Below are 23,356 nucleotides of genomic sequence, written 5' to 3'. Positions count from 1 at the left end.
AATGCAAGAAGCACCTACAACCATTAACTTTCTAAAACTATTCTAATAAATAATACTTACTATTGAAAATAAATTTACTGTTTGATCTTTTGTTTTGGCAATCTAACCAAGGTATAACTAATTTATAATAGTTTAAAGGAAAGGCAAACCTAAAGAGCTTCCCTCAGAAACTTCTTTCCTAAACTGAGGTAGACCAACGGATACCTACGCAGTTAAACTCTTACCATAGATTCGGAGAGCAGTAGCCTGTAAACTTTTTAGTAGTTCTTTATTTGCTCGTGCTGCAGCAGTATGGATGATATCAATAAGCTGTGTTGAGAGCTCAGGGTTTCGGGAGCCAAGGTGAGCAAGTTGCAATGGTAAACCAGCCAGCCAACGGGATAGCACTTTACTACGATATCTAAGAACGGCCGAGGAAGAATAAAATAAAGCGTAATTTTCAAACACAAGGGAAATAAATTTAAACAAAACAATTTTTTCAACTTAAATACAACACAAAGTGACAAATCATCTACCAATAACACATTTACTCATTTAAACATCTGAGAGCCTACAAGACTGCCAGCATCACTTATTCAGCTGTAGCATTTTCCAGGTCTAACCTACTAAATTAAAAAGTTCACGTAATTTGGGGTACTACCTAAATCGTATTTTTATCTTAAAGAATACATATACTACTCAACTCTTTTGTAGGATTTATCCTAATTAGCGTTAATTATCATACTATATTAACTCACCAATGCATTCAGTATAGGGTGCCCCCACAATAAATGCTTCGAACTTGCGTTTAGTTCTTTAGTATACTTGCTAAAGCTCTGATGTCTCGTTACTCAGGTAACAGCAATCACTTTCACTGCTCCCTAAGAGCTTAGTGATTTGGGCATGACCTTTATTTCAGACAGACCTGAACATTATTATCATTGTCATTATTAGTTGCATGACACTAACTTAACCTAAGCTTCAGTTTCCTTCTGTAAAATGGGATTAACACTATCTACACCTCATAGTAGCAGCATGAGAATTACTGAGATAAATGATGAAAAGTACCTGGCTTACAGTAAAGACTCAAGTATGTTCCAAAACTACCTATGTATGCTGAGGTATCCTAAATCTCTATCTTGTCCCCAAACATCTCTTCCTGACTGTCTCAAATAAACCTCAAACTCACCATCTCAAAAAGTCAATTCCTTATTTCTACTCTTTGTGATGTCTAGCTCACCTGACAGCACCAAACCAGAAGCTTTCTCATCTTCTATTGCCCTCATTCTCACACCACATGCTCCAGTATGTCACTGAGGGCACAGTGGTTCAACCGCCATAATTCTTATGGGAAGCAAAAGAAAAGACTGAGGCTGCTTTAGGTTGTTCCAACTACTCTTTAGCTATAAGTGGACAAGTGGAAATATATGCTCAGGGAGACTTTTATCCGTTCAGTCATGGGTATGGTCACACGTTGCTTAACAATGGGGATCCATTCTGAGAAATGCGTCGTTAGGTGATTCGTCACCGTGCAAACATCAGAGCGCGCTTACACAAACCCAGATGGTACAGCCCACTACACACTCTATGTAGGCTATATCTTATGGGACCACCATTGTACACGCAGTCCAGTGTTGACTGACACGTTATGTGGCACATGACTGTATAAAGATTACTGGCAGTATTATGTATGTTTCTTCATAAAATTTTATATCTTTTCTTAAAGGCAACCAAACAGGATAAAGAGAGCAAAGATTTAATCACCCTAATAAACAGACTACAATATAAGTTGGCAAGAAAAAGAAAGACAAAATAACAAATGAAACTTTACCTTACTCTGTAAGATCTCAGTTCTTCTTTCTGATAGATTTTACTGAAAAACTTCAGTAACAAAGTCCGAACGGGAAGGAGAAGGCCTCTCTGCTGATACAATGTATAGACTGCCCTGATAAGAGACTCCGTAGCTTCTAAAACAGAGAGAAAACAGCTCATATGAATCAAAGATGTTTCTTCCCTAAATTCCTCTAAAAGCACAGAAGTACTTTACTTTGTTCCTATGACAAAGCAGAACTTAGCCACAAACTGACGAGAACCATCAAAGTTCTATAACAGCAATGGCCTAAGATAAAAGTCAAACCAACCAGCGATTACACTATAGATTTTCCTAAGGAACAACACACCTAGGTAGGGGTGACAAAAATTAGGATAAGAAAGGTGGACAAACAAGATGGGAACCAAACAGGAAAGATTTGTTTTTGAATGCAAACAATTAGTAAGTCACACTAAAAACTGACTTAATGTGAGATAACTTCAAGCTAGAAGAAAGGCAAAAAAAACAGGCAGGGGGCCGGCCCGGTGGTGCAGCGGTTAAGTGCGCACGTTCCACTTGGGTGGCCCCAGGTTCACCAGTTCAGATCCTGGGTGCAGACATGGCACCGCTTGGCAAACCATGCTGTGGTAGGCGTACCACATATAAATATAAAGTAGAGGAAGATGGGCACGGATGTTAGCTCGGGGCTAATCTTCCTTAATTAAAAAAGAAGAAAAGAAAATAGGCAGGATTCATTCTATACAGATCAAAGGAAAAAGCTCTCAATTTCTAGTCAAACTAGACCAGAAGGTATTTCTTCATCAGTAGGCTTGATGGAATTTCTTTTTAATAATACCTACCTCCTTTTACTCCAATTCTGTAAATTTACTAGAAATCTTACCAATTTGCTTCAGAGTGGACCTATCCACTGAGTAATGGATGCTCTGAGCCATAAACGATTTCAAGTACATAGTGCTTTATAATTATGCTAGCTTTTATGGCTTGAAAGTAAGTAACCTGACTACATGCAATGTTCGAAAGTCATCAATTCAAAGCTAGACCCTAAATAGCACATGTAAGAGCTCTTCTCTTAAATAAGGACAAAGCAGCATCACCTACCTCTGTTTGGCTGTATCTGTATTAACCTCCACGCTACCCCAAGCAATCTGTTCAGCTGCTTACTATTTAGCCTAGAGCCATCTTCAAGGGTCTCTGTCACAAATTTCCTTATCATTTCTATCCAATTGGAATCCTTTTGCAAAGTTGAGGCATTTGCCAGGGACACCATGATATCAGACAGTGTTAAATTCAGTAAGAGATGATCTACATTATTGGAGAAAATTGTGCAATGCTTGATGCTAAAAACAAACAGAAACACACATCAATAAAGTGTTATACCCACCAAGCCTTCTCCACTTAGAATACTTAAAAATAATCAAGGGGTCAAGAAGTATTTCCTTCTAGAATAAATTACCAAGACAGGTAGGTAGGCCACTGTTTTGTACATAAAACATTCATTATGGGATCAAGATTATTAAGACACGAATTAGAGTATATACTGATTAGTTCACTACACAAGTTACTATTCCACACAAAAAGTAAAGGCCGTTGTAACATTGCTTGGTAATCTTAGAAGTAATTTGGACATAAGAAGACTTGAAAACCTCAACATATTTGAAGACTTTTTTGTAAAGCAGACACTTATGTTTGCATGGCGGTCACAGTAGATCTTGACTCTGCTTCTAACTAATCATGACTTAGAATCACTAATTTCTCCTAGCCACAATTCCCTTACGTGGGAAATAAGGAGACTGGTCCAGATAAGCACTGTTCTGAAATGACTTAATTTTATGAGTCGCATATTAAAATCAGTTTTTCTTAGACAAATAAAACACATTTCTTTCCAAGCTTGAAATAAATTTCAAAAAACCTCAAAGAGAATACCTCAACAAAAAGAAATTTTGCAACTTAGAATATAAATACTCATTTCAGACTATGGTATGTATAGCCAACAGCAGAACTTACTTATTGCATGTTAAGAAAAACGTAAAGTTGATTAAAATAAAACATATCTCAAACTAAGCAATTTTAAAGGAAAAGGTTAATCGTGGATTAGGCATGAGCAAAGACAGTAGTGAGGAACCACAAATACACAGGAAAGGAAATAAAGGAAATTCGATGTCATCAGAGCATCAAATGCAGGGCTAGGAATGACAAATGAGCCTAGAAAGGTAAAATGGGACCAGATTACAAAGAGCTGGAGGCTAAGGAGTAACATGGTAGAAAACTTTTTCCAGATGGATGATTCTGTGGATGGAAAAAAGAAAAACGAGAGTTACAAAACTATAAACAAAGAAGCAGTCGTATGGGTATCACAGCAATCCAGGCAAGAGACAACAGGCAAGAACCAAGGTCAATGTTCTTATGGACTGGGAGAAGAGGGGATATTTTCCTAGGGAGAATAAGAATCAGCTGGATTGGAAGTTGCTTACTTGCACACATATATGTGAATTTTGGGATGCCAGGGATTGGAGGAATCAAGGGTTCTCGCACTGGTGAATGGGTAAATGGAAGTGATATAGCAGAGAGGAGGAGCAGAGATCCAGAAAATAAATTCTACTTTGATATGTTCAGCTTGAAGTATCTCTGCTATAAATCCAGGAAGACATGGCCAACAGACAGCTCCATATGCAAGTCTGACAATGGAGGGAGGAGGTCTGAGCTATTTTATACAAATTACCCTCATGACCACTCCTAGCTGCAAAAGAAGCTGGAAAATCTAGTTTTTATTTCATGCAATCATATGCCCAGCTACAAACTGAGAATTCTATCATTAACAAAGGAAAGAATGAAAACTAGGACAGATGACTAACAGTCAACATCACATATCTAAAATTACTACTAGGTTCTTTGCCAAACCGCTCAGCGCCCAAACCCAAGGCACATTTTACACTAACTAGACCACACAAAAACTCAACTGCAACACTTCTTCACCACAGGTAGAGCTTTCCAAGATCTACGATCTACGGTAAGTTTATCTCAAGCAGCATAATCCATTACTGTCTGGAAGGTCTCAATGGACGTTGCAAACTTGGGAGAATTCATTCTGCTCCTCCAATAACTTATGCAAAATTTTAAAAACTAAATATACCAACCATAAATTCTATGAGGGAGGCAGGCTGCTGGGGAAACTCCAATTTAAACACTTACTAGACCCCCAAATCTAGGAAAAAGCAAGATCTCAGGACCCAAGTCTTAGTCCTGAGGACAAATGCCAATTCCAAAGAAAAAGCTCCCCAAACTGAAGTAACCTTTTAGTGGCCTCACAGGGAAAAGCTAAAGCCCAGGGCCTGCCACATGTGGGGACTTCATATTATCCTACTACCAGCTGGACCCTTTAAGGTTTCTCTTCCAGGGTAAATATGAACCAGAAGTAAAAACAACTCTTAGATAAAGCCTAATCCCAGTTTTGCATCATCCCAGTGGTTTAAGAAACAATTCTTCCCAATTAGATCTATAGATTCAACACAATTCCGATCAAAATCCCAGCAAGCTATCTCATAGTTATCAACAAATTGATGCTAAAGTTATACGGAAAGGCAGAGGACCTAGAATACCCAACGCAAGAAAGTTGGAGGACTCATTCTACCCAATTTCAAGACTTACCGTACAGCTACAGTAATCAAGGCAGCGTGAAAGAACAGACACACATAGGTTAATGGAACAAAGAGCTCCAAAACAGACCCAGAAAAATATAGTCAACTGATGATGTTTGACAAAGGAGCAAAAGCAATTCAATGGAGAAAGCATAGTCTTTTTAACAAATGGTGCTGGAACAACCAGACAGAAATTCTAGAACCAAGAAATAGAAAACAAATTCAAAAGATTTGTGTTCGATCACAATTGAACAAAACTAAAGAACTAAAACCTGGAAGGTATGAGATAAAGACAAGAGAAATAGGTAGAAGATTCAATAATTAAGTTGACCATACATTTGAGTCTTTAAAGGAGAGAAATGGGACTGCAGCAATTTTTTAAAAGATGAGAATTGTTTCAAATCTGTTTAAAGACATTTCATTCAAGATTTAAGATCTCAGATTTAATAAGTCCACTGAATCCCAAGGAGAATAAATAAAAAAGAAAACCACACCTGGATACATCGTTATGCAACTGCAGGAAACGAAGGACAAGGAGAAAAATTTTAGGGAAAAAAACCAGGTAACTTTCAAAATACCAACAGACTCAGAGCTGATTTCTTACATGGCAAAGGACACCAGGAGAGAGTAAAGAGTTACTGTCAGTGTGTTCCAAGAAGAAAACTGTCAAGCCTAGAGTACTATTCTAAAACATTCTTTAGAAATGAAGGAGAAATAATATTTTTATACAAAAAAAAAACTCCAGGAGATTCTAAATGATCCCAGATGGATGGACAGAGATATATAAAAAAAAAGAAGATGGAAAAAAGCAGGAAATATATGGATAGAACTCAGGTGGATACGAGTTCCCTACAATATTAATTTTAGCTTGAAAGCTCAAATTTGATTTCTGGCACAAATACTATCAGTTGTTTTCCTGCAATTGATAGGCTCACTTTGTTCATTTTTGAGAAAATGTCTGCCAAATACCTAAGCTTGAATGGTTTGTCTGTTAGTCATTCTTTCAAGTTAAACTCGTATCCATCACAGGAAAATACTCACAAGTAGGATAATCATACAAGTGTTTTCCTTGAGACAATCATCATTCTTTTCGTATGCAGCTGAAATACTTTATGCACACTTCCCATTTCATCACACAGAATATTAGGAATACGTGTTGCCAAGGGTTGTGACTTAATAACTAATAATAATTAGTAATTTTTACTGCTTCATTAAGGACATTTTTAAGTGAAACTGGCTTGTTCTTTAAAACCATGAGCCCACGGTGGTGAATACAATGTCTACTAGTACAGTTTGTTGCCACTGCCTTAATTCATGCCAACATACCAACAGCTTTACCCACTATTGCTTTTGTACCACCAATGCAAATGTCAGAACAATGAAAAGGGCAAATAATGTTTTAATATAATTGTGAAAACAGTTCTGACCTCATGCACCCCAGGAGTCACAGACCACACTTTGAGAAACAGCCTTAGATAAATGGCATGGGAGTAAGCTAGCTAACCGTAATCAGCTGTCTTATGATAGCAACAATGATCTACTGCTTATAGGAAACCCCAGAAAGCTTTCCTCCCACCCTCAACCAAATTTGTTCTGTTCCTTTATCATAAGATTCTCCCAAAGTGCTAACTGTCCTTAAGAATTCCAGATTCTGGATCTTTAATGGAGTCCTTATTTAAACTAGTTAGGAAAACTTGCTATATACAATACATCCAACAAATCTCTTCTTATTAAGTAACCTTTTATACTGTCCCAGGTGATACTTTCTTTTAGCCTTAACAGATATTTCTATTTAATTGAATTACAGGAAGCCCAGATGTCTTTTAATGGTGAAGCTGCAAGTCAATTTCCTTTTGATTTCTACTTCCTTAAGTCCTCAATTCCTGCTGCACTGTCTCTGGGGCTTATTCTGTCCTCAGGTTCCTACAAAGATATCTATTTGTTAGTACATTTTTCTAAAACGTAATATTCACATGTTGTCTGAACTATTATTTACTATGTTTCTTTTATAAGTTCACTTTCTAAAAACAACTATTTCTAAAAGAAACTTTTTATCACTACCATAAATGGAAAAGCAGACTTAGGTTTCCTAATACACTTTACAATAAATTCCCAACCACCACTTAATCAAACTCAATTTGCTACATCAATCAAACCTCTCCATTCCCTCTGAAAAAATAAACTAATTTTCCCAGCATACTGGCAAACCCTCCCAACTAGTAGACTACTCCAGTCAGCAGTGAACTGCTGTTCTCACAAGCTGATTTGTAGGCCAAAGGCAAGACTTAGCTTTATCTATTCCTAGCACATATTAGAATTACCTTGTTAGAATAATCACCTAAACTAATAAATTATGAGCGCAAAAAGAAAGTTTTCTTGGAGACAACTACACTGAATTTTTAAAATGTCAATATTTTCAATAATGCCAAAATTGTATCCTTTGATAGATATAAAAGAATTAAAAGTAGGGTCTTGAAGCAATATTTGGAGACCAACGTTTATTACAGCATTATTCACAATAGCCAAAAGGAGGAAACTACCCAAATGTCCCTTGACAGAAGGATGAATAAATAAAACACAGTATACACATACAATGGAATATTATTTAGTCTTAAAAAAGCAGCCAAGGGGCCGGCCCTGTGGCCGAGTGGTTAAGTTCGCGCACTCCACTTCAGCGGCCCAGGCTTTCACCGGTTCGGATCCTGGGCTCAGACATGGCAGCGCTCATCAAGCCATGCTGAGGCAGCATCCCACATGCCACAACTAGAAGGACCCACAACTGAAAAAATGCAACTATGTATGGGGGGGTGGCCTTGAGGAGAAAATGGAAAAATAAAATCTTAGGAAAAAAAAAAAAGCAGCCAAGAGGTCCTTCAGGAGGTGAATGGATAAACTGTGACATATCTATACAATGGAATACTATTTAACACTGAAAAGAAATGGGCTATCAAGCCATGAAAAAAACATGGGGGAGGGGTTTCCCTGTGGCACAGTGACTAAGTTTGCACGCTCTGCTTCACTGGCCCAGGGTTTGTGGGTTTGGATTCCAGTCACGGACCTACACACCACTCAAGCCATGCTGTGGCAGCATCTCACATATAAAACAGAGGAAGACTGGCACAGATATTAGCTCAGGGCCAATCTTCCTCAAGCAAAAAGAGGAAGATTGGTAACGGATGTTAGCTCAGGGCCAATCTTCCTCATAAATAAGAACAAAACAAAAAAAAACCATCACAGGGGCCAGCCCCATGGCTGAGTGGTTAAGTTCGAGCACTCTGCTTCAGCAGCCCAGGGTTTCACTGGTTCGGACCCCAGGCACGGACGTGGCACCGCTCATCAAGCCACACTGAGGCAGCGTCCCACAAAGCACAATGAGAAGGACCTACAACTAGAATATACAACTATGTACCAGGGGACTTTGGGAAGAAGAAGAAGAAAAACCAAAAAGATGAGCAACAGACGTTAGCTCAGGTGCCAATCTCTAAAAAAAAAAACCATTGAGGAGGGAAGGATGAATAAGCAAAGCACAGAGAATTTTTAGGACAGTTGAACCTATCCTGGATGATACTATAATGATGGACAAATGTCATTATAATTTGCCAAACTCAGAGAACACACAACACCAAGAGTGAACCCTAATGTGAACTAGGATTTTGGGTGATGATGATGTGTTGACGTAGGTTCACAGATTCTAACAAATCTACAACTGTGGTGTAGGATGCTGAGAGTGAGGGGGGCTATGGGGGCAGGAATACAAGGGAACTCTGTACTTTCTGCTCAAGTTTACTATCAACCCAAAACTGCTCTAAAAAAATTAAGTCTATTAAAAAAAAAAAAGAATGAAATGCCAGTACGTGCTACAACGTGGAGTAACCTTGAGGACATCATGCTAAGTGAAATTAAGCCAGACACAAAAGGACAAATATTGTATGATCCTACTTATATGAAGTGCCTAGAACAGTCAAATTAATACAGACAGAAGATAGAACAGTGGTTCTCAGGAGCTAGCTGGGGGGAGGGCAGCATGGGGAGTTACTGTTGAACAGGCACAGAGCTTCAGTTTGGGAAGATGAAAAAGTTCCGCAGAAGGATGGTGGTGATAGTTGCACAACAATGTGAATGTACTTAACGTCTAGAACTGTACACTTAAAAATGGTTAAAATGGTAAATTTTATGTTATGTATATTTTACCAGAATAAAAATAAATAAGATCCTCTGTAACTGTATTTCAACTAAAATGAAAAAATTTAGACAACAGGTCAAAAACTAACTGGGGGTACATGAATAAATAAAAGTGTGAAGACCACTGGCCTAGATCATTGGTGCCCTGCATCAGCTGCCTGCTAAGTATAAGTAGTCAACGTACTTCCTTAGAGAAGTAGAAGAGCAGCCTGCAATCTGTAAAAACGAATCACTGGGGAACCTTATGAAGAATAAGTTGACTATACTGCCAATCCATTTTTGCCAAAAATTCCAGAATTTCACCATCTCAGCCTCCACATTGAGTTAACTCCTTTTTCACCCTTTATATCGTAGCACAATTCACTTCATCAGGGCCACCTTCCCTAAGACTCTATTTCCTCCATGAAAGATCAGGACCAGTTCCTTATTATATACTCTTGTATCATCCTAAACTCTTCCTTCATTAACTTTATCACGGTTGGTCACTGATTAAACAAAGAACTAAGTGCGTTTCCCTCATTAGACTGTACTCCATGAGAACTGGTACCCATCTACCTCTTTTACCACTAAATACTCAGCACCTAGTATAGTAAGTGCCTTGCACATGTTAAGTGTCCAAGAAATGTGTCAAATAACAACGGTACACTCACAGACTCGCGGATAATGTCATCACATGTAATAGTCTGCTAAATTCCAAATATCCTAACCATTATTTAATCTCACTTGGATGAAAACTATATATGGAACTTCTTATCAGAAAAAATACATACACATACAATTCAAGAGTTCAAGGATTTTCTAAAGATTATCCATGGACCATTAAAAACTTTGGTCTAGTAAGAAAACTGTATTAGGGTGGGGGCAGGAATCCAACATCTTGCTCAAGAAAGCATCTCCCTATTTGACTCTCTGTTCCCTCCAACTCCAGAAACTCCCTAAATTAATATTCCTAAACCATAGTTTTGATCCAGCCAAAGTCTTCAATGCCAAAAGGATCAAAACTGAAAGATATATGAACTCCGAAGACAAGAAATGACTTTCAGCATCAAGGCAAGTGAATAACAGAAAGCAGACTGGACTCAGATCTGTCTCATGCTCTCCCTTACCTAATCCTATAGCTTTCTCGTACGCTATCTCCTCCAGTTAGTATAATCTCTCATCCCTGCTTCATTTCTACCGCTAAAGTCATATCCATAACCAATTAATCTTCAATACACCTTGCCTGTTTATCCTAACAAGGATCTTTCTCCTCCTATGAATTCCTATAGAACTTAACTGTACAGTTCAAATGGCACTTACATACTACCTTCTGTCATATATGCAAATTCGCTTTTCCTCCTGCCGGTTATTGAGCAATTGTTTCTCAGTTTCAAACCCACCCTTCTACACTGTGCTTTGTGATCCTTGGGCTGGGACTCTGTGAGCCACATTTTTTCCTTTGCAGCTGGCTTCTTTTAAGCTCTGCCAATGAAGGTGAACCAGAAAGAGGCTGGAAAGCTGTAAAAGATGATGAGACACTCTCTTTTCTGTTTTGGCTTCCTTTTGCTGCCAGCGCAACCCAACAACTCTTCTTCAGACCAGTAGCAGTTCATTCCAGCAGCCACAGCTGATTCCAGTCTGCAGTTTTTCTTACACAGAACCAGCTTCATCACACCCCTAAGAAACATCAGCACCAGCCAGCCAGAACCCCCTTTGCAGAGTTCTGCGCCCCAACCCCTTAGGGCCCCTCTTCTGATCTCAAAGACATTAGCACCAGCTGAGCACCAACCCCCTCCCAGAGGTATGAGTTTGGGCTCCACACAACCTTTCCTCCCAAGTTCTTCCCCTCTTCTCTTCGTCCTCCCAGTCCTAGAGACAGTGGCGGCCTCCTGCAGCTGCTACCTCCATAACAGCTTACTATTTCCTTTTGTCTTTTCATTTCTGTCTCAGGAAGTCAGACCCTGACACACTCTTCTACCAATTTTTTTTATTTTTTACCGAATTTAGCAATTTTATGAAATCACTTAGGAGAACAAGGAATATACCTTAAGACACCTGGTTATCATTATCATACTTTGTTTATAATAAGCAACCGCAATAAATATTTACTGAATGAACGAAAAGCTCATCTGCCTGCAGTTGCCTTGTCACTTCTGAACATATCCTTTGAACCCTGCTCAAAGATTTTCAAACCCTGTTCACTGATTCTCCAGGTTGTTCCTTCCCTTTGATGAATTTAAGAACCTTCTGACAGACTTTAAGATCCCTTCAAGTGTTTGCTCATTTGGGGGAAGTGCACTCTTAGTGTTCTAGCTTGGACCTGCTTGTCAAATTTTATTTATTAGATAACTTATTTTTACAATTATCTGCTCTCACTTGAGGTGAATATTTTAAATACTTAGAAGGCTTACCTTTTTTTTAAACCCCATTTCCTAATCCATCACCTTCTTTGTATTTATTTTAGAAAACTAGTTTTCTCCAATTATCCCTCTTCCTTCAGGATACCGATATTAGTTTCAGTACCAGTTCCCTCATGTATAAATCAGAGCAGAAACTAGATGACCTTTAAGACACTCTCTCGCTTAGAGATTCAATAATTACAGAGTGCGTCTCCCAAATAAACCACCCACCTCAGCAAACTTTATTAAATTCATATTTACATAATTCTATATTTGACACTCATTTAGCACAAAACATTCACTTTAAAGATTTAAAAAAATTTTTTAAAAACTGAAGTCCCAGGGGTTAAAGTGACTTGTTCAACATCAGCCACGCTGCTGCTACTTTTATTTCACAAAATCGAGATAAACATCTCTCAGTGTAAAAACTTCGAGTTTAAGGTTATTTTCTGATAATTTCAGGTAAAACATCTTTTTAAGTCTATATAGTGCAAAAGAATCACAATACCTTTTATTTGTCTCTTTCTTTCTGTGCTTGGTTATTTCTTTTAAGGCATATGGAAAATGACTCATAAAATGGTGTTTGAAATCTATAAGATAATTCTTTCGAAGCCAGCACTCCTATTAAAATAAGCAAAGATCAGAAAATCTATAATTAACAATTTTAGATAATCAATAAAACTTTTAAGAGAAATTTGTTAACTTGTCAATATTCCACTATAAATTTATCATTACAATATACCTTCTGCTCATGATACCATATGTAAATAAATTTTAAAATCAGAATAAACTGTTAGGTCATCCAATTTTCACCAACAGATCTTTTTGGTGCTTAATAATTACTTTTACTTGCATTTTATCTACCGTTTAAGAGGAGAAAAAGGGAGAGAGTAAATTAGATTTAAGAAAATTCTCAATTTGAACCCCTAATGCAATATTTGTAAAATACACCAGAAAGTCTCTACCTAGTGTTCTACTTACATCATAACTCTATTCCCCAGCAATTCCAATTCCATTATTTCCCATTAAAGGTATTTAACACTTTGACAAAGCAACACACTTTCAGTGGTATCATTCTCTCCTACTTGAAACACTATCTAATTCCAGATTAATCCAGATTACAACACTCTTATTTCCTCCTATCCAAAGGACCAACCCTTCCATTTTGCCAGGGACTGAGGGCTGTTGGACTGGAGGTGCTAAAACAGCTGACCATCCTATAGCTCCTTAGTATCCTTTACTGGATTCTTCTCTTCTTCCTGACCTATAAATGTATACTTCACATCTCCTCTTGAACTTCTAATAGGCATCTTAAATTTAACATGAATAAAATGAACTCTCCCCACTAACAGTCACACTGTCATTTGGACCACAACACAGGCATCATCCTTGCTCCTCTTTCTTCACTATGCATACCAGCAGTCCTGCTGGCTTTACCAGAATCCAGCTGCTTCTCATCACTTCAACTGTTAGCTACCATTCTACTCCAAGCCACCATTATCTCTCACCTAGATTACTACAATAGCCTGCTAATGATGTCCCTGCTTTTGCCCTTGCCCCTGCAAAAGTCAATTCTCTACATAGCAGCCAGGGTGATCTTTCAAAACATAAATCGTGCTTTAAAATAATACAAGAAGAGAGAAAGGGAATAGGTGTGGATGTAGAGCAAGACTGGTCATCTGTGGGATGGATGGTCTGAGGTTGGGCTCCACAGGTTTGCCAGAGCTGAATGGTGAGCAAATGGGAGGTCATTAGTCTTGTATCTGTAAATCTGATACGTTAAAGTTAAATAAACATAAATCCTCTGCTCAAAACTCTCCAATGTCTTTTCACCACACTCAGGTTAAACTCCAAAGTCCTTACCATGGACCATAGGGTCCCACATGATGTGGCCACTGTCACTTTTTCTCCCTCATCTTCTACCTTTCTTTCAGTACTTCACTTGTACAGGCCTTCCTGCCATTCCTCAAATGTCAAACTTGTTCTCACTTTAGGGCCTTTGCACTTGTTGCACCCTACGCCTAGAAGGTTCCTCTCACAGGTCTTCACAAGACTTGATCCTTCACTTCATTCAGTGACATTCAAACGTCACGAAAGCACTTCCTGACCACCACCTATTATAGCTCCCCCTCACTCTGCTCCAGCACATGTTCTCTCCTTACCCTGCTTTACTTTCATCTTTCTTCCTAGTATAGTCATGTGCCGCATGACATATCAGTCAACGATGGACCACGTACATATATGTATATATGACAGTGGTCCCATAAGATTAGTAGCATAGAGCCTAGAAGTGTGAGAGGTCGTACCATCTAGGTTTGTGTAAGGACACCTATGATGTTTGCACAACGATGTAATCGCCTAACGACGCATTTCTCAGAACCTATCCCCATCGTTAAGCAATGCACAACTGTACCGACATTATATATTTGTTTACCATCTATCAATCCCACCAAGAGGTAAGTACTATTAGGGCAAGCACCTTGTCAGTCACGTTTATCTCTGTATTCCTAGAGACTAGAACGACAGCTGGCACATTGTAGAGCGGTGCTATTCAACAGATCTCTCTCCAATGATGGAATCGTTCTATATGATGTCCTATAATACAGTAGTCACTAGCCACATATAGCTACTGAGCACTTGAAACGTGGCTAGTGTGACCAAGGAACTGTATTTTAATTAATTTAAATAGCCACATTTACAGATGCTCAACAAATCTTTTGATGCATGACTGCGCTGCACAAATTCTAATCCTCATGGGAAAAAGACAACAGCAATAAGACATGTAGATAAAAAGTAGCAAACATTAAAATGCAAAGCTAAGGGGCTGGCCTAGTGGCACAGCGGTTAAATGTGCACGGTCTGCTTCAGCAGCCCAGGGTTCGCTGGTTTTGATCCCGGCTGTGCACATGGCACCGCTTGGCAAGCCATGCTGTGGTAGGCGTCCCATGTATAAAGTAGAGGAAGATGGGCACGGATGTTAGCTCAGGGCCAGTCTTCCTCAGCAAAGAGAGGAGGACTGGCAGTAGTCAGCTCACAGCTAATCTTTTTCAAAAAAAAAAAAACAGAAACATGTCTTTGCTATCAGTTTTCTAGTAAAGAACTTCTATATTACTTGGCATTCACTTAAGTTAACTTCACTCACACTGTACCTACAATTACAGCTTACCTACACTAAAGATAACTTTTAGCAATGTCTTCTGATCTTACATCCTTTATCAAGAGAAAACAAAAAAAGCGTACACTAAGCAGGTTTGTGTGTAGCTGCTTCTCTAAAACACAGTAGTTTAAAACAACTCAGGGTTGGTTATGAGATCCTTCAGTTTGGTCCATTTCTGCTAAACTTGGCAATGTGGCACAAACTGGAAGAGAATACTTAATAAGCAACTTTTTAAACCCTCTACCAGGCCTCCAGAAACTAGAATGCTCCTACACAATCAATCCGCCACAAACAATGCACTGTAACACTACTATGACTTATATCTAATAAAAACAAATGAAATCAAGCACATTGCGTTATGCATTTCACTTAAAAAACAAAAAATATTCAGATAATCTCTCAGGACTATTTTAATTTGTTTTGGGCAAAAGAAATAAGTTTACAGTCCAACCCCAGGAAATTTTTGAAAATGCATAACCAATTAGTAGCAATATGCTCATTTCTAATCTGCACACTTATGATAAAAGGCATTACTGAGAAAACAAAAAACCTATTTGTTCTCACCAATTTATGGGTTTCATCATGTTGTTTAGAGAGTTTCCAGAGAAGGGAAATAATATTAAGAACTTGCTGCATAACCTGCAGAGGTTCTCGTTCTATACCATTGCCAACAGAAGCAGCTAGTTGTGGAGGCACAGCTTCAATCCAGCACTCAATTAGCAAGGGAATTATTATCTCAATAAATCCTTTCAAGTTTTCAGTAGATGACAGGCCTTCATCCACACTGCCTAGGCCTCCAACCAGGTACCTAACAAGGAAGGGTCAGAATGAAAGAAAAAATTTAATAATTAAAAAATATTCTTTGCTTAATTTAATCTTAAATACAAAGTACCAATAAAATGAAGCACCATGAATTGATAATTACATTGATCAAGAGTAGTAAGTAAAATAAAATTCTAAGATGACAAAGCCAAGAGACTATTAAGTCTTAGTTCTCATCAGGCTTTGCTAGAAATGAATAAATTAACATACTTTCAAATGACTCCTCCCATCAGTAAATAAAATCAAATCATGAATAACTGTATGAAAACTATGAAAGACAACTGCATGTCTTCCCACCATTAGCCATCAATGGTCAGCAGTTATAATTCAATATAGGAAAACTGAGTGTGGACATAACTGAAATCCTTCTTACCGTAGCCTGAACTGTGAACTGACATTTGGCTGTGAACCCCCATTTTCATAAACCTGGATGTGCTGCTGGTCGTTGGCATGTTCCTTCCAGTTGATAAAAATGGAGTTGCTAGTGGCATGGGGATTTTCTTTTTGTTCCTGAAGTCCTTCACTTTCTCTCAACCTACTGGATCCATCTGCCAAGGCCTGAAGGAATTTACTGAGTCTCACTAAGACTTTCAGCCTCCACTGCTGAGAAGTGAGTCTCCGATTAGGGTTTACAGAGAGTATCCAGGACTGGGATCTGTCTCTATTTACCAGTCCTTTGGACAGCTGCTGATGAGAAATAAGTTCTACAAAATTCTTAAGCAATATACTGCTACGGCCAGTAATTAGAGCTGGGTAGTGTTCCAGCAGAATGTCCAAAACTTTTAAAGAGTCCTCCTGAATTCCTTCAGTAATGTGAGTCATGGCACTAGAGAGATGGGCACTTACCAAAGGAAAAAATGGAGAAATGTGTTCAGCTCGTATTTTGGGGGCCAGGAATTGAAGAAGTTGAACTGCTGCTAATCGTACATTAGCATCTTTATCTGTAAACACAGCAGTCACTTCACTTAATATGTTTGAAAGGTGTGCATCAATTATAAATGGGTACTGAGACAAAAGGTCTTTAAGTCCAAGAAGAGCACTTTGTTTAACCCCAGCATTGTAGTGATGCATCTGTGACAGCAAATCCTAGAGATAAAAATAAAGATACAGGTTTTAGGGATATAAATATATATATACACATTGTACCATTCTCAAATAAACATCGCTAACTAAAACTATGCTAATAAACTGACACTCCTTGGAGAAACTGCTCCAAGTATTTCCTAAATGTTACTTAGCTTTTATTAAGATCAGAAACATCGTTTTAGCTCAATAAAAACATTACAGAATTTTCAGTTAGAATTTTCTTTTTGAAATTAACCTGTGTGCACACTTAGGCATGCTATCATTTAAAGTGACAGCAATCACTACCTCTATTTAAAGACCTACTATGTACCAAACATGTGGCAGGTGCATTTATATACTTTAAATTTAACAGGTCTTGTCAGACTATTTTAAATGGTCTTTTAGGGTGCGTGCATATACTTTATTCAGAGCATAACATTTGACAATTATATTTATGGAATAATTTACATAATTTGGGGAAAAACCATAACTTCAAATACTTTTTTTTGATATTATTTAACCTTTGGAGCTTAAAAAGCAAAACCAGAAAACAAATATTCTTACAGAGACTTGTTCACAAATGTTCGTAACAGCATTATTCATAGAAGTCAAAAAGTGGGAACAACCAAATGTCCACTAACGGATGAGTGATAAAATGTGACATAACTACGTACTGGAATACTATTCGACAATACAAAGGAATGAAATACTGTTCTGATACATGCTATAACACAGACGAACTTCAAAAACATGCTAAGCAAAAGACCACATATTGTATGATTCCATTTCTACGAAACGTCCAGAACAAGCAAAGCTATACAGATAGAAAGTAGATCAGCGGCTGCCTAGGGCTGGGAGGAGGAAATAGTGAGTGATTTCTCATAGGCATAGGGTTTCCTTCTGAAGTGATAAAAATGTCCTAAAATCAGATTATGGTGATAGTAGCATAACTGTAAATATATTAAAAACCACTGAAATACACTTTTTTTTTTGGAGGGAGACCAGCCCTGAGCTAACATCATTACACTTTAAATGGGTGAATTTGGGGCCAGCCCAGTGGAGCAGCGGTTAAGTGCGCACGTTCCGCTTCTCGGTGGCCCGAGATTCGCTGGTTCGGATCCTGGATGCGGACAGGGCATGGCTTGGCAAAAGCCACGCTGTGGTAGGCATCCCACGTATAAAACTGAGGAAGACAGGCACGGATGTTAGCTCAGGGCCAGTCTTCCTCAGCAAAAAGAGGAGCATTGGCAGTAGTTAGCTCAGGGTTGATCTTCCTCAAAAAAATAAAATAAAATAAATGGGTTAATTTTATTATGTGTAAACAACATTTCAATAAAGCTGTTAAATTTTTAAGCAAAACTATTGCTCAAACTGCAATTAATTTCACACATTTACTATAAACCTGTAATAAGCTACAAGCTATAAGGGTTCAAAAATGAATAAGACAAAATCTTGATGAGCTATAAAAACAGCTGGAAAACTATCACATCAAAAACTTGACACAGCAGGGGCCAGCCTGGTGGTGTAGTGGTTAGTTCATGTCCTCTGCTTTGGGAGCCCGAGGTTTGCAGGTTCGGATCCATGGCGCAGACCTAGCACCACTCGTTAAGCCACACTGTGGCAGTGTGTGGCACACACAAAATAGAGGAAGACTAGCACAGTATTAGCTCAGTAACAATCTTCTTCAACTAAAAAGAGGAGGACTGGCAACAGATATTAGTGTAGGGCCAATCTTCCTCACCAAAAAACAAACAAACAAAAAAAACACCTTGACACATCAAAAAGTTAAACACAAGAATTACTTTGAGATGATATATTAAATCATCAAATAAGTAGACAGGGAGAAACCACTGTGGGTTTAGCTGAGCAAGTCTTTCTGGACGAGGTGGGAAAGCTGCCATGGCAACATCACATATGAATAACAGATGAACTCCAAACTTCAGCCATTAATAAACCCTAAGAGTTAAAACAACTTTTCACAAAAACACAACATTCTAGATGATTTGAAAGAAAATCTTATTTTATCAAAACAACACTTATGACTTACCTTTATGTTAAGCTTTCTATTGTTTGTTGGAAGTGTCCCATCTTCTTTAAGTTGCTCAGGCAGATGTATAGTCTTCGTTTTAAAGTTTGTAACAGTAGCATTTTCTAACTTGGGCTTCTTTTTACCAACTTTTAGTTTTACTTTTTGAAAATCATCTTGGCGTTTTCTTTTTTTGGTCATTCTCGAGTGCTATAATGAAAAGAATTAATTTAAAAACAAGGGATAAAGACCAATTATAAAAAAAATAAAGAAGGTATTTTCCAACATTTACATTACTCTAACATTTATTTCAAGGATAAGAATCAAGGCCAACAGTGACTACGCCAAAGGATCCAAATATTAAATGGAAAATACCTTTATGAAGTACAAAAAAAGAAATCAGTTCAGTCAAAAGCTATCGTAAAGGGGAGCTGTTAACAGTAAGTCTTACCCCTAGTTTGTCAAGGGTTTTTAGCCATGGAACCTTGTCAAGCAATGTGCTAAATGGAAATCTTGTGAAATTCTTTGTGTGTGTGTGTGTGTGTCTGTGTGTGTCCTGTCTGGGGGGGCAGAGTTGAAAAGGAAGGCAGCGCAGAGTTGCTAGAGCTATACCTTGAATCTGCTGGGAAGCTCCCGGCCACTAGAAACTTCTGAGAAACCTCTAGCAAAACAAAGCAAAGTTTCAAAACTAATGTTATTATTTACTACAACATGTAATAGTTAGGAAAGGTTTCATGAACCTAAGCTGGGTGCTTGAAAGCTAGTGAGATCTGGATATGCAGCAAGGAGAGTTAACCTGCATTTCATGAGCAAGGAAAACAGTACAGATGAGGAGTAGGGATAAGCCCGGAAGAGGCAAACACGAAGATACCAGCATTCTGAACACCAGGAAAAGTTCAGACTAGATATAAACAGGAAATAGTATCCCAAAAACAGGATAAAAAGCAGTATAAAAAGAAACATAGTGTAACAGAGGGATAAGGCACAAAGACCAGCTGGCCACTATTACAATAAATAACTCAGGAACAACCATGTCACCCTGCGCTTCCCTCTCTTCACCTTTCAACTTACATCCAAATCTTCCCACTGACACACTGACCCTTTCATCTGTACCTCCTACCAATTCCCAGGCCACTTCTTAAGTCCTTTATTTCTACCCTAGACTGTTCACTAGTTTCCGCAGTCTTCTTGCCTTGTCTCTACTGTCTACTTCACAGTCCATTTGGTAGAGAGTCACCTGAGAGCTCTTCCTAAAACAGGTCTGACCAAGGCTCAGGAGCTTTCAGCTGCCCCTTCCCTCCCTTAGAGTACAAACTCCTTAGCTTGACATATCAGGTCCTTCCTAACTTCCTCTCCAGCTTTATCTTCCCACAGCTCAACTCCATCTAAAAAATAGCCTCCTATACCTGGAACCAGCTCAGCTCTTCTGGAAGCCTCTTCCACACGCTGCAAAAATAATTCTGCCTTCCACTGTACGCCCACTGGAGCAGATAAGTACCTCCAGAATAAAGAAAACTTCTCCTGGTCCATCATAATTATCCTATGTCCAGCTATTGTAAAAAAGTCATAACGCCTACACACAGGTGTCAAAAAAATTTGAGTAAAATGAAGGTTTGCATTATTGTGAGATTAATAAAATGGCTGGTCTAAGACCAGACAGCTCAATTTCCAGCCTCAAGTTCCAGGAATCCAGAAGCCAATCACCTTAAGACATCGTATCCAAATTCACCACTGCAAGATACTACATTAGAGCCCCAGGAGCTAGGATTTGGCTACATCAGTTAATAGCAGATTCCAGACCCAAACTGATTAGGTTCTTATCCAGATTCTGCCACTTTCTAGCTGCAGTTAACCACTGTGCCTCAGTTTTTATCTAAAAAACAGGATCATAACATTTACTTCATACATTTGTTATGAAGTAGGGTGAATGAGGAGCGAGTTCATATTTGTAAAATACTCAGACAGGTGCCTAGCACACTGTTAAATACCTATGCTGTAAGCACAAATGTATATTTTCCTGAAAACTCAGAACCGGTAGATACGTAGCATGATACTAAATGCATTATGTACATCAGCATTCAATTCTCACAAAACCATGTGAGGAAGGTGGTACTGAACCCATCTTAAAGATGTGGCTCAGAAAGGTCCTTTACACGGAGTTGAAGAGGGATCATACACAGGACTGAGCTCTGCGCACCGGAATTGAGGTGAGGATTGGAGAACTGAGTGGCTTGCTTTATTTCACTTATCCCAATCCCCTATTTTCATCCCACCCACACCTCTAGTTATTCTAGTCTAAAAAATGGTTAAAACCTAACAAGAAGGCCCTAATACTTACCTGGCCTCTTTTAATACAAAAATGGTTTTCATCAATTAAGCAAGCACACTTGTGAGCTTTTCCTACAATTTTATTACCAGGTAGTACCAGAGATGAAAATAAACGTACAAGACGTTCAGAAAAATCAAATGAATTAACCCCGCGCCCGCAATCCTCCGGCTACCTGTCGCCACTAACTACCTGATGGGCGTCCAACACAGGCTGCTGTTAAGCTTATGCCATATTATCCATCACTTTGTAATATTTTCCTACCGTTAGGAAAATGAAGAGGACTGATGGCCCTTCCTTGACTTTTAAAGTTGGCTAAGATTACTTAATGGTACACAGAGAACATTTTCATACTAGGAACTCAACAGCCTAGTAGCAATTTCTGTTATTTTCACCTAAAGATTTTCAGAACGCAGCGAATCAAACAGTCCGACTCGGCCACTTTTACAGGAGCCGGAACTGCAGAGAACGTAGCACTCCAGCCTCAGGGGCTGAACGCTCACACCCCTGGACCTCCTGCACCGGTGAGCCCCAAAAGTTTTCAAACTGAATGTCACACATTCGAACCGCAGGTCTTCTAATTTCAACAAAACGCAGATCCTCACGTATCAGGATTTCGACCGAGCCGAGTTCCAGTTTGCCACCTCATGACCCTAATTTCCAACTTCGTTTCCCCCAAAAAGTCAAGAAGGAGGCACCCTGCCCTCTGCCTTGACTAAAGCGCTCTCCATCTCTTACGCTCACGAGTTCCTCCAAACTCGGTCCTGAAGGGGCCGACGGCGACGCCAACCCCCGAAGGGAAATGCCCCGGGTAGGGGCGCCCCGAGAGCCGACGGGCCAGCTCCGCTCCGGACGGCGAGAGGGCCGACGAGGGGCCGGCCGCCCGCGCCCCGGGCCTCGTCCTGCAGGACCCGTGCGTCTGGAGAAACGATCGTCCCGGCGGGGACGGCGGTCAGCACCCCAGCAGGGACGCGGGCCGAGCCCCGCGCGCCGGCCTAAAACTCCCTCCCCCGGCCCCGCAACCGCGCGCAGCCGCCCGTCCTCGCGGCGCGCGGAACGCCCGCGGGCGCCCCGCCCGGCTCCGGGGCTCACACCGGCCCCGCGGCCCTGCCCGCCTGGGCCGCGGACAGGGGGCGACGGCCCCGCGCGCCGTCCCGCGCCCCGGGAGGGCCCGGCCCAACGGGCGGCGCCGCTCACCTGAGGCCCGGCGGGGCCCGGGCGCCGCGGCGTGGGGGAAGAGCGTGCGAGCAGAAGCCCGCGGGGCAAGGGCGCGCGCTCCGGCCGCAGCCTCCCGCTCCCGGAGCGTGTTTTCAAATCGCCTCGTCCTCACGCGGCCGCGTCTCCTTCCGCCGCCCGGAAATCAGGGCCCCTCCTCCACCGCGCCGCGCTCACGTGACCGCGGCCCGCAGCCGCGCGCAGCCCGGGAGGCGGGAGCCGGAGCCGTAGGCCCCGCCCCCGGGGGAGGGGCCGCGCCGGAAGCCCCCTGCGCTCCGGGGGCGGAGGGAGGAGAGCACCGGATCCTGGGACAAAGCTGGGGCCGAGGTTCAGTCCTCAGCTTTTCGGGTCCGCTCTTCGCGGGGTGTCGTCCCGGTTACGGCAAGGTGAGAGCGTGCTTTTTTGCCCCCGGTAGACCGCGGTTCTTCAGACGTGGAGCCACATTCAAAGGAGAGTGTGAGCTGAACTGAACTGAGAAAGAGAAAAGTTTGAGACTGCAAGGACCGAAGAATTCCTGGGACGTTAACCTGGATGGAGCAGTTAAGAATTACTTGACAGAGGACAAAATACACCTGGTAGCTGGAGCCTGAAAGTCTTAGGCGAAGATTTTCCCTAATATTTCAGTTTCTCGGCACTAAGATTCCTGCTACTGAAATTAAGTGGGCCCAGGGAAATTAAGGCAGAAATTAAAATGCCAGGAAAGGGCATGAGAAGGCAAGGAAAATAGGTCTTTGAAAGAT

General features: G+C 40.3%; 1 protein-coding gene across 3 annotated transcripts in view; it reads right to left on the bottom strand.

The window, feature by feature from the left end:
* The window catches only part of TEX10 (testis expressed 10), a 56,245-nt gene extending 33,422 nt beyond the window's left edge, over positions 1-22,823 (bottom strand). The window contains exons 1-8 of one of the 3 annotated variants that reach the window (XM_014842224.3): positions 22,599-22,823; positions 19,097-19,285; positions 16,358-17,070; positions 15,727-15,970; positions 12,514-12,626; positions 2,909-3,147; positions 1,811-1,946; positions 225-400 (exon numbers count right to left, since the gene is read on the bottom strand). In XM_014842224.3, the coding sequence (XP_014697710.2) occupies positions 225-400; positions 1,811-1,946; positions 2,909-3,147; positions 12,514-12,626; positions 15,727-15,970; positions 16,358-17,070; positions 19,097-19,276 (1,801 nt within the window). In that variant the 5' untranslated portion in view covers positions 19,277-19,285; positions 22,599-22,823. The remainder of the gene's footprint in view (positions 1-224; positions 401-1,810; positions 1,947-2,908; positions 3,148-12,513; positions 12,627-15,726; positions 15,971-16,357; positions 17,071-19,096; positions 19,286-22,598) is intronic. The other 2 variants (XM_014842229.3, XM_070519128.1) reach the window with 2 other exon arrangements.
* Positions 22,824-23,356: the final 533 nt, after the last annotated feature.

This window comes from Equus asinus, chromosome 10 (genome assembly GCF_041296235.1).
Source record: "Equus asinus isolate D_3611 breed Donkey chromosome 10, EquAss-T2T_v2, whole genome shotgun sequence".
NCBI lineage: Eukaryota > Metazoa > Chordata > Mammalia > Perissodactyla > Equidae > Equus > Equus asinus.
The sequence above is the reverse complement of the archived record's forward strand: the minus strand, read 5'-3'. Positions and strand labels throughout refer to the sequence as shown.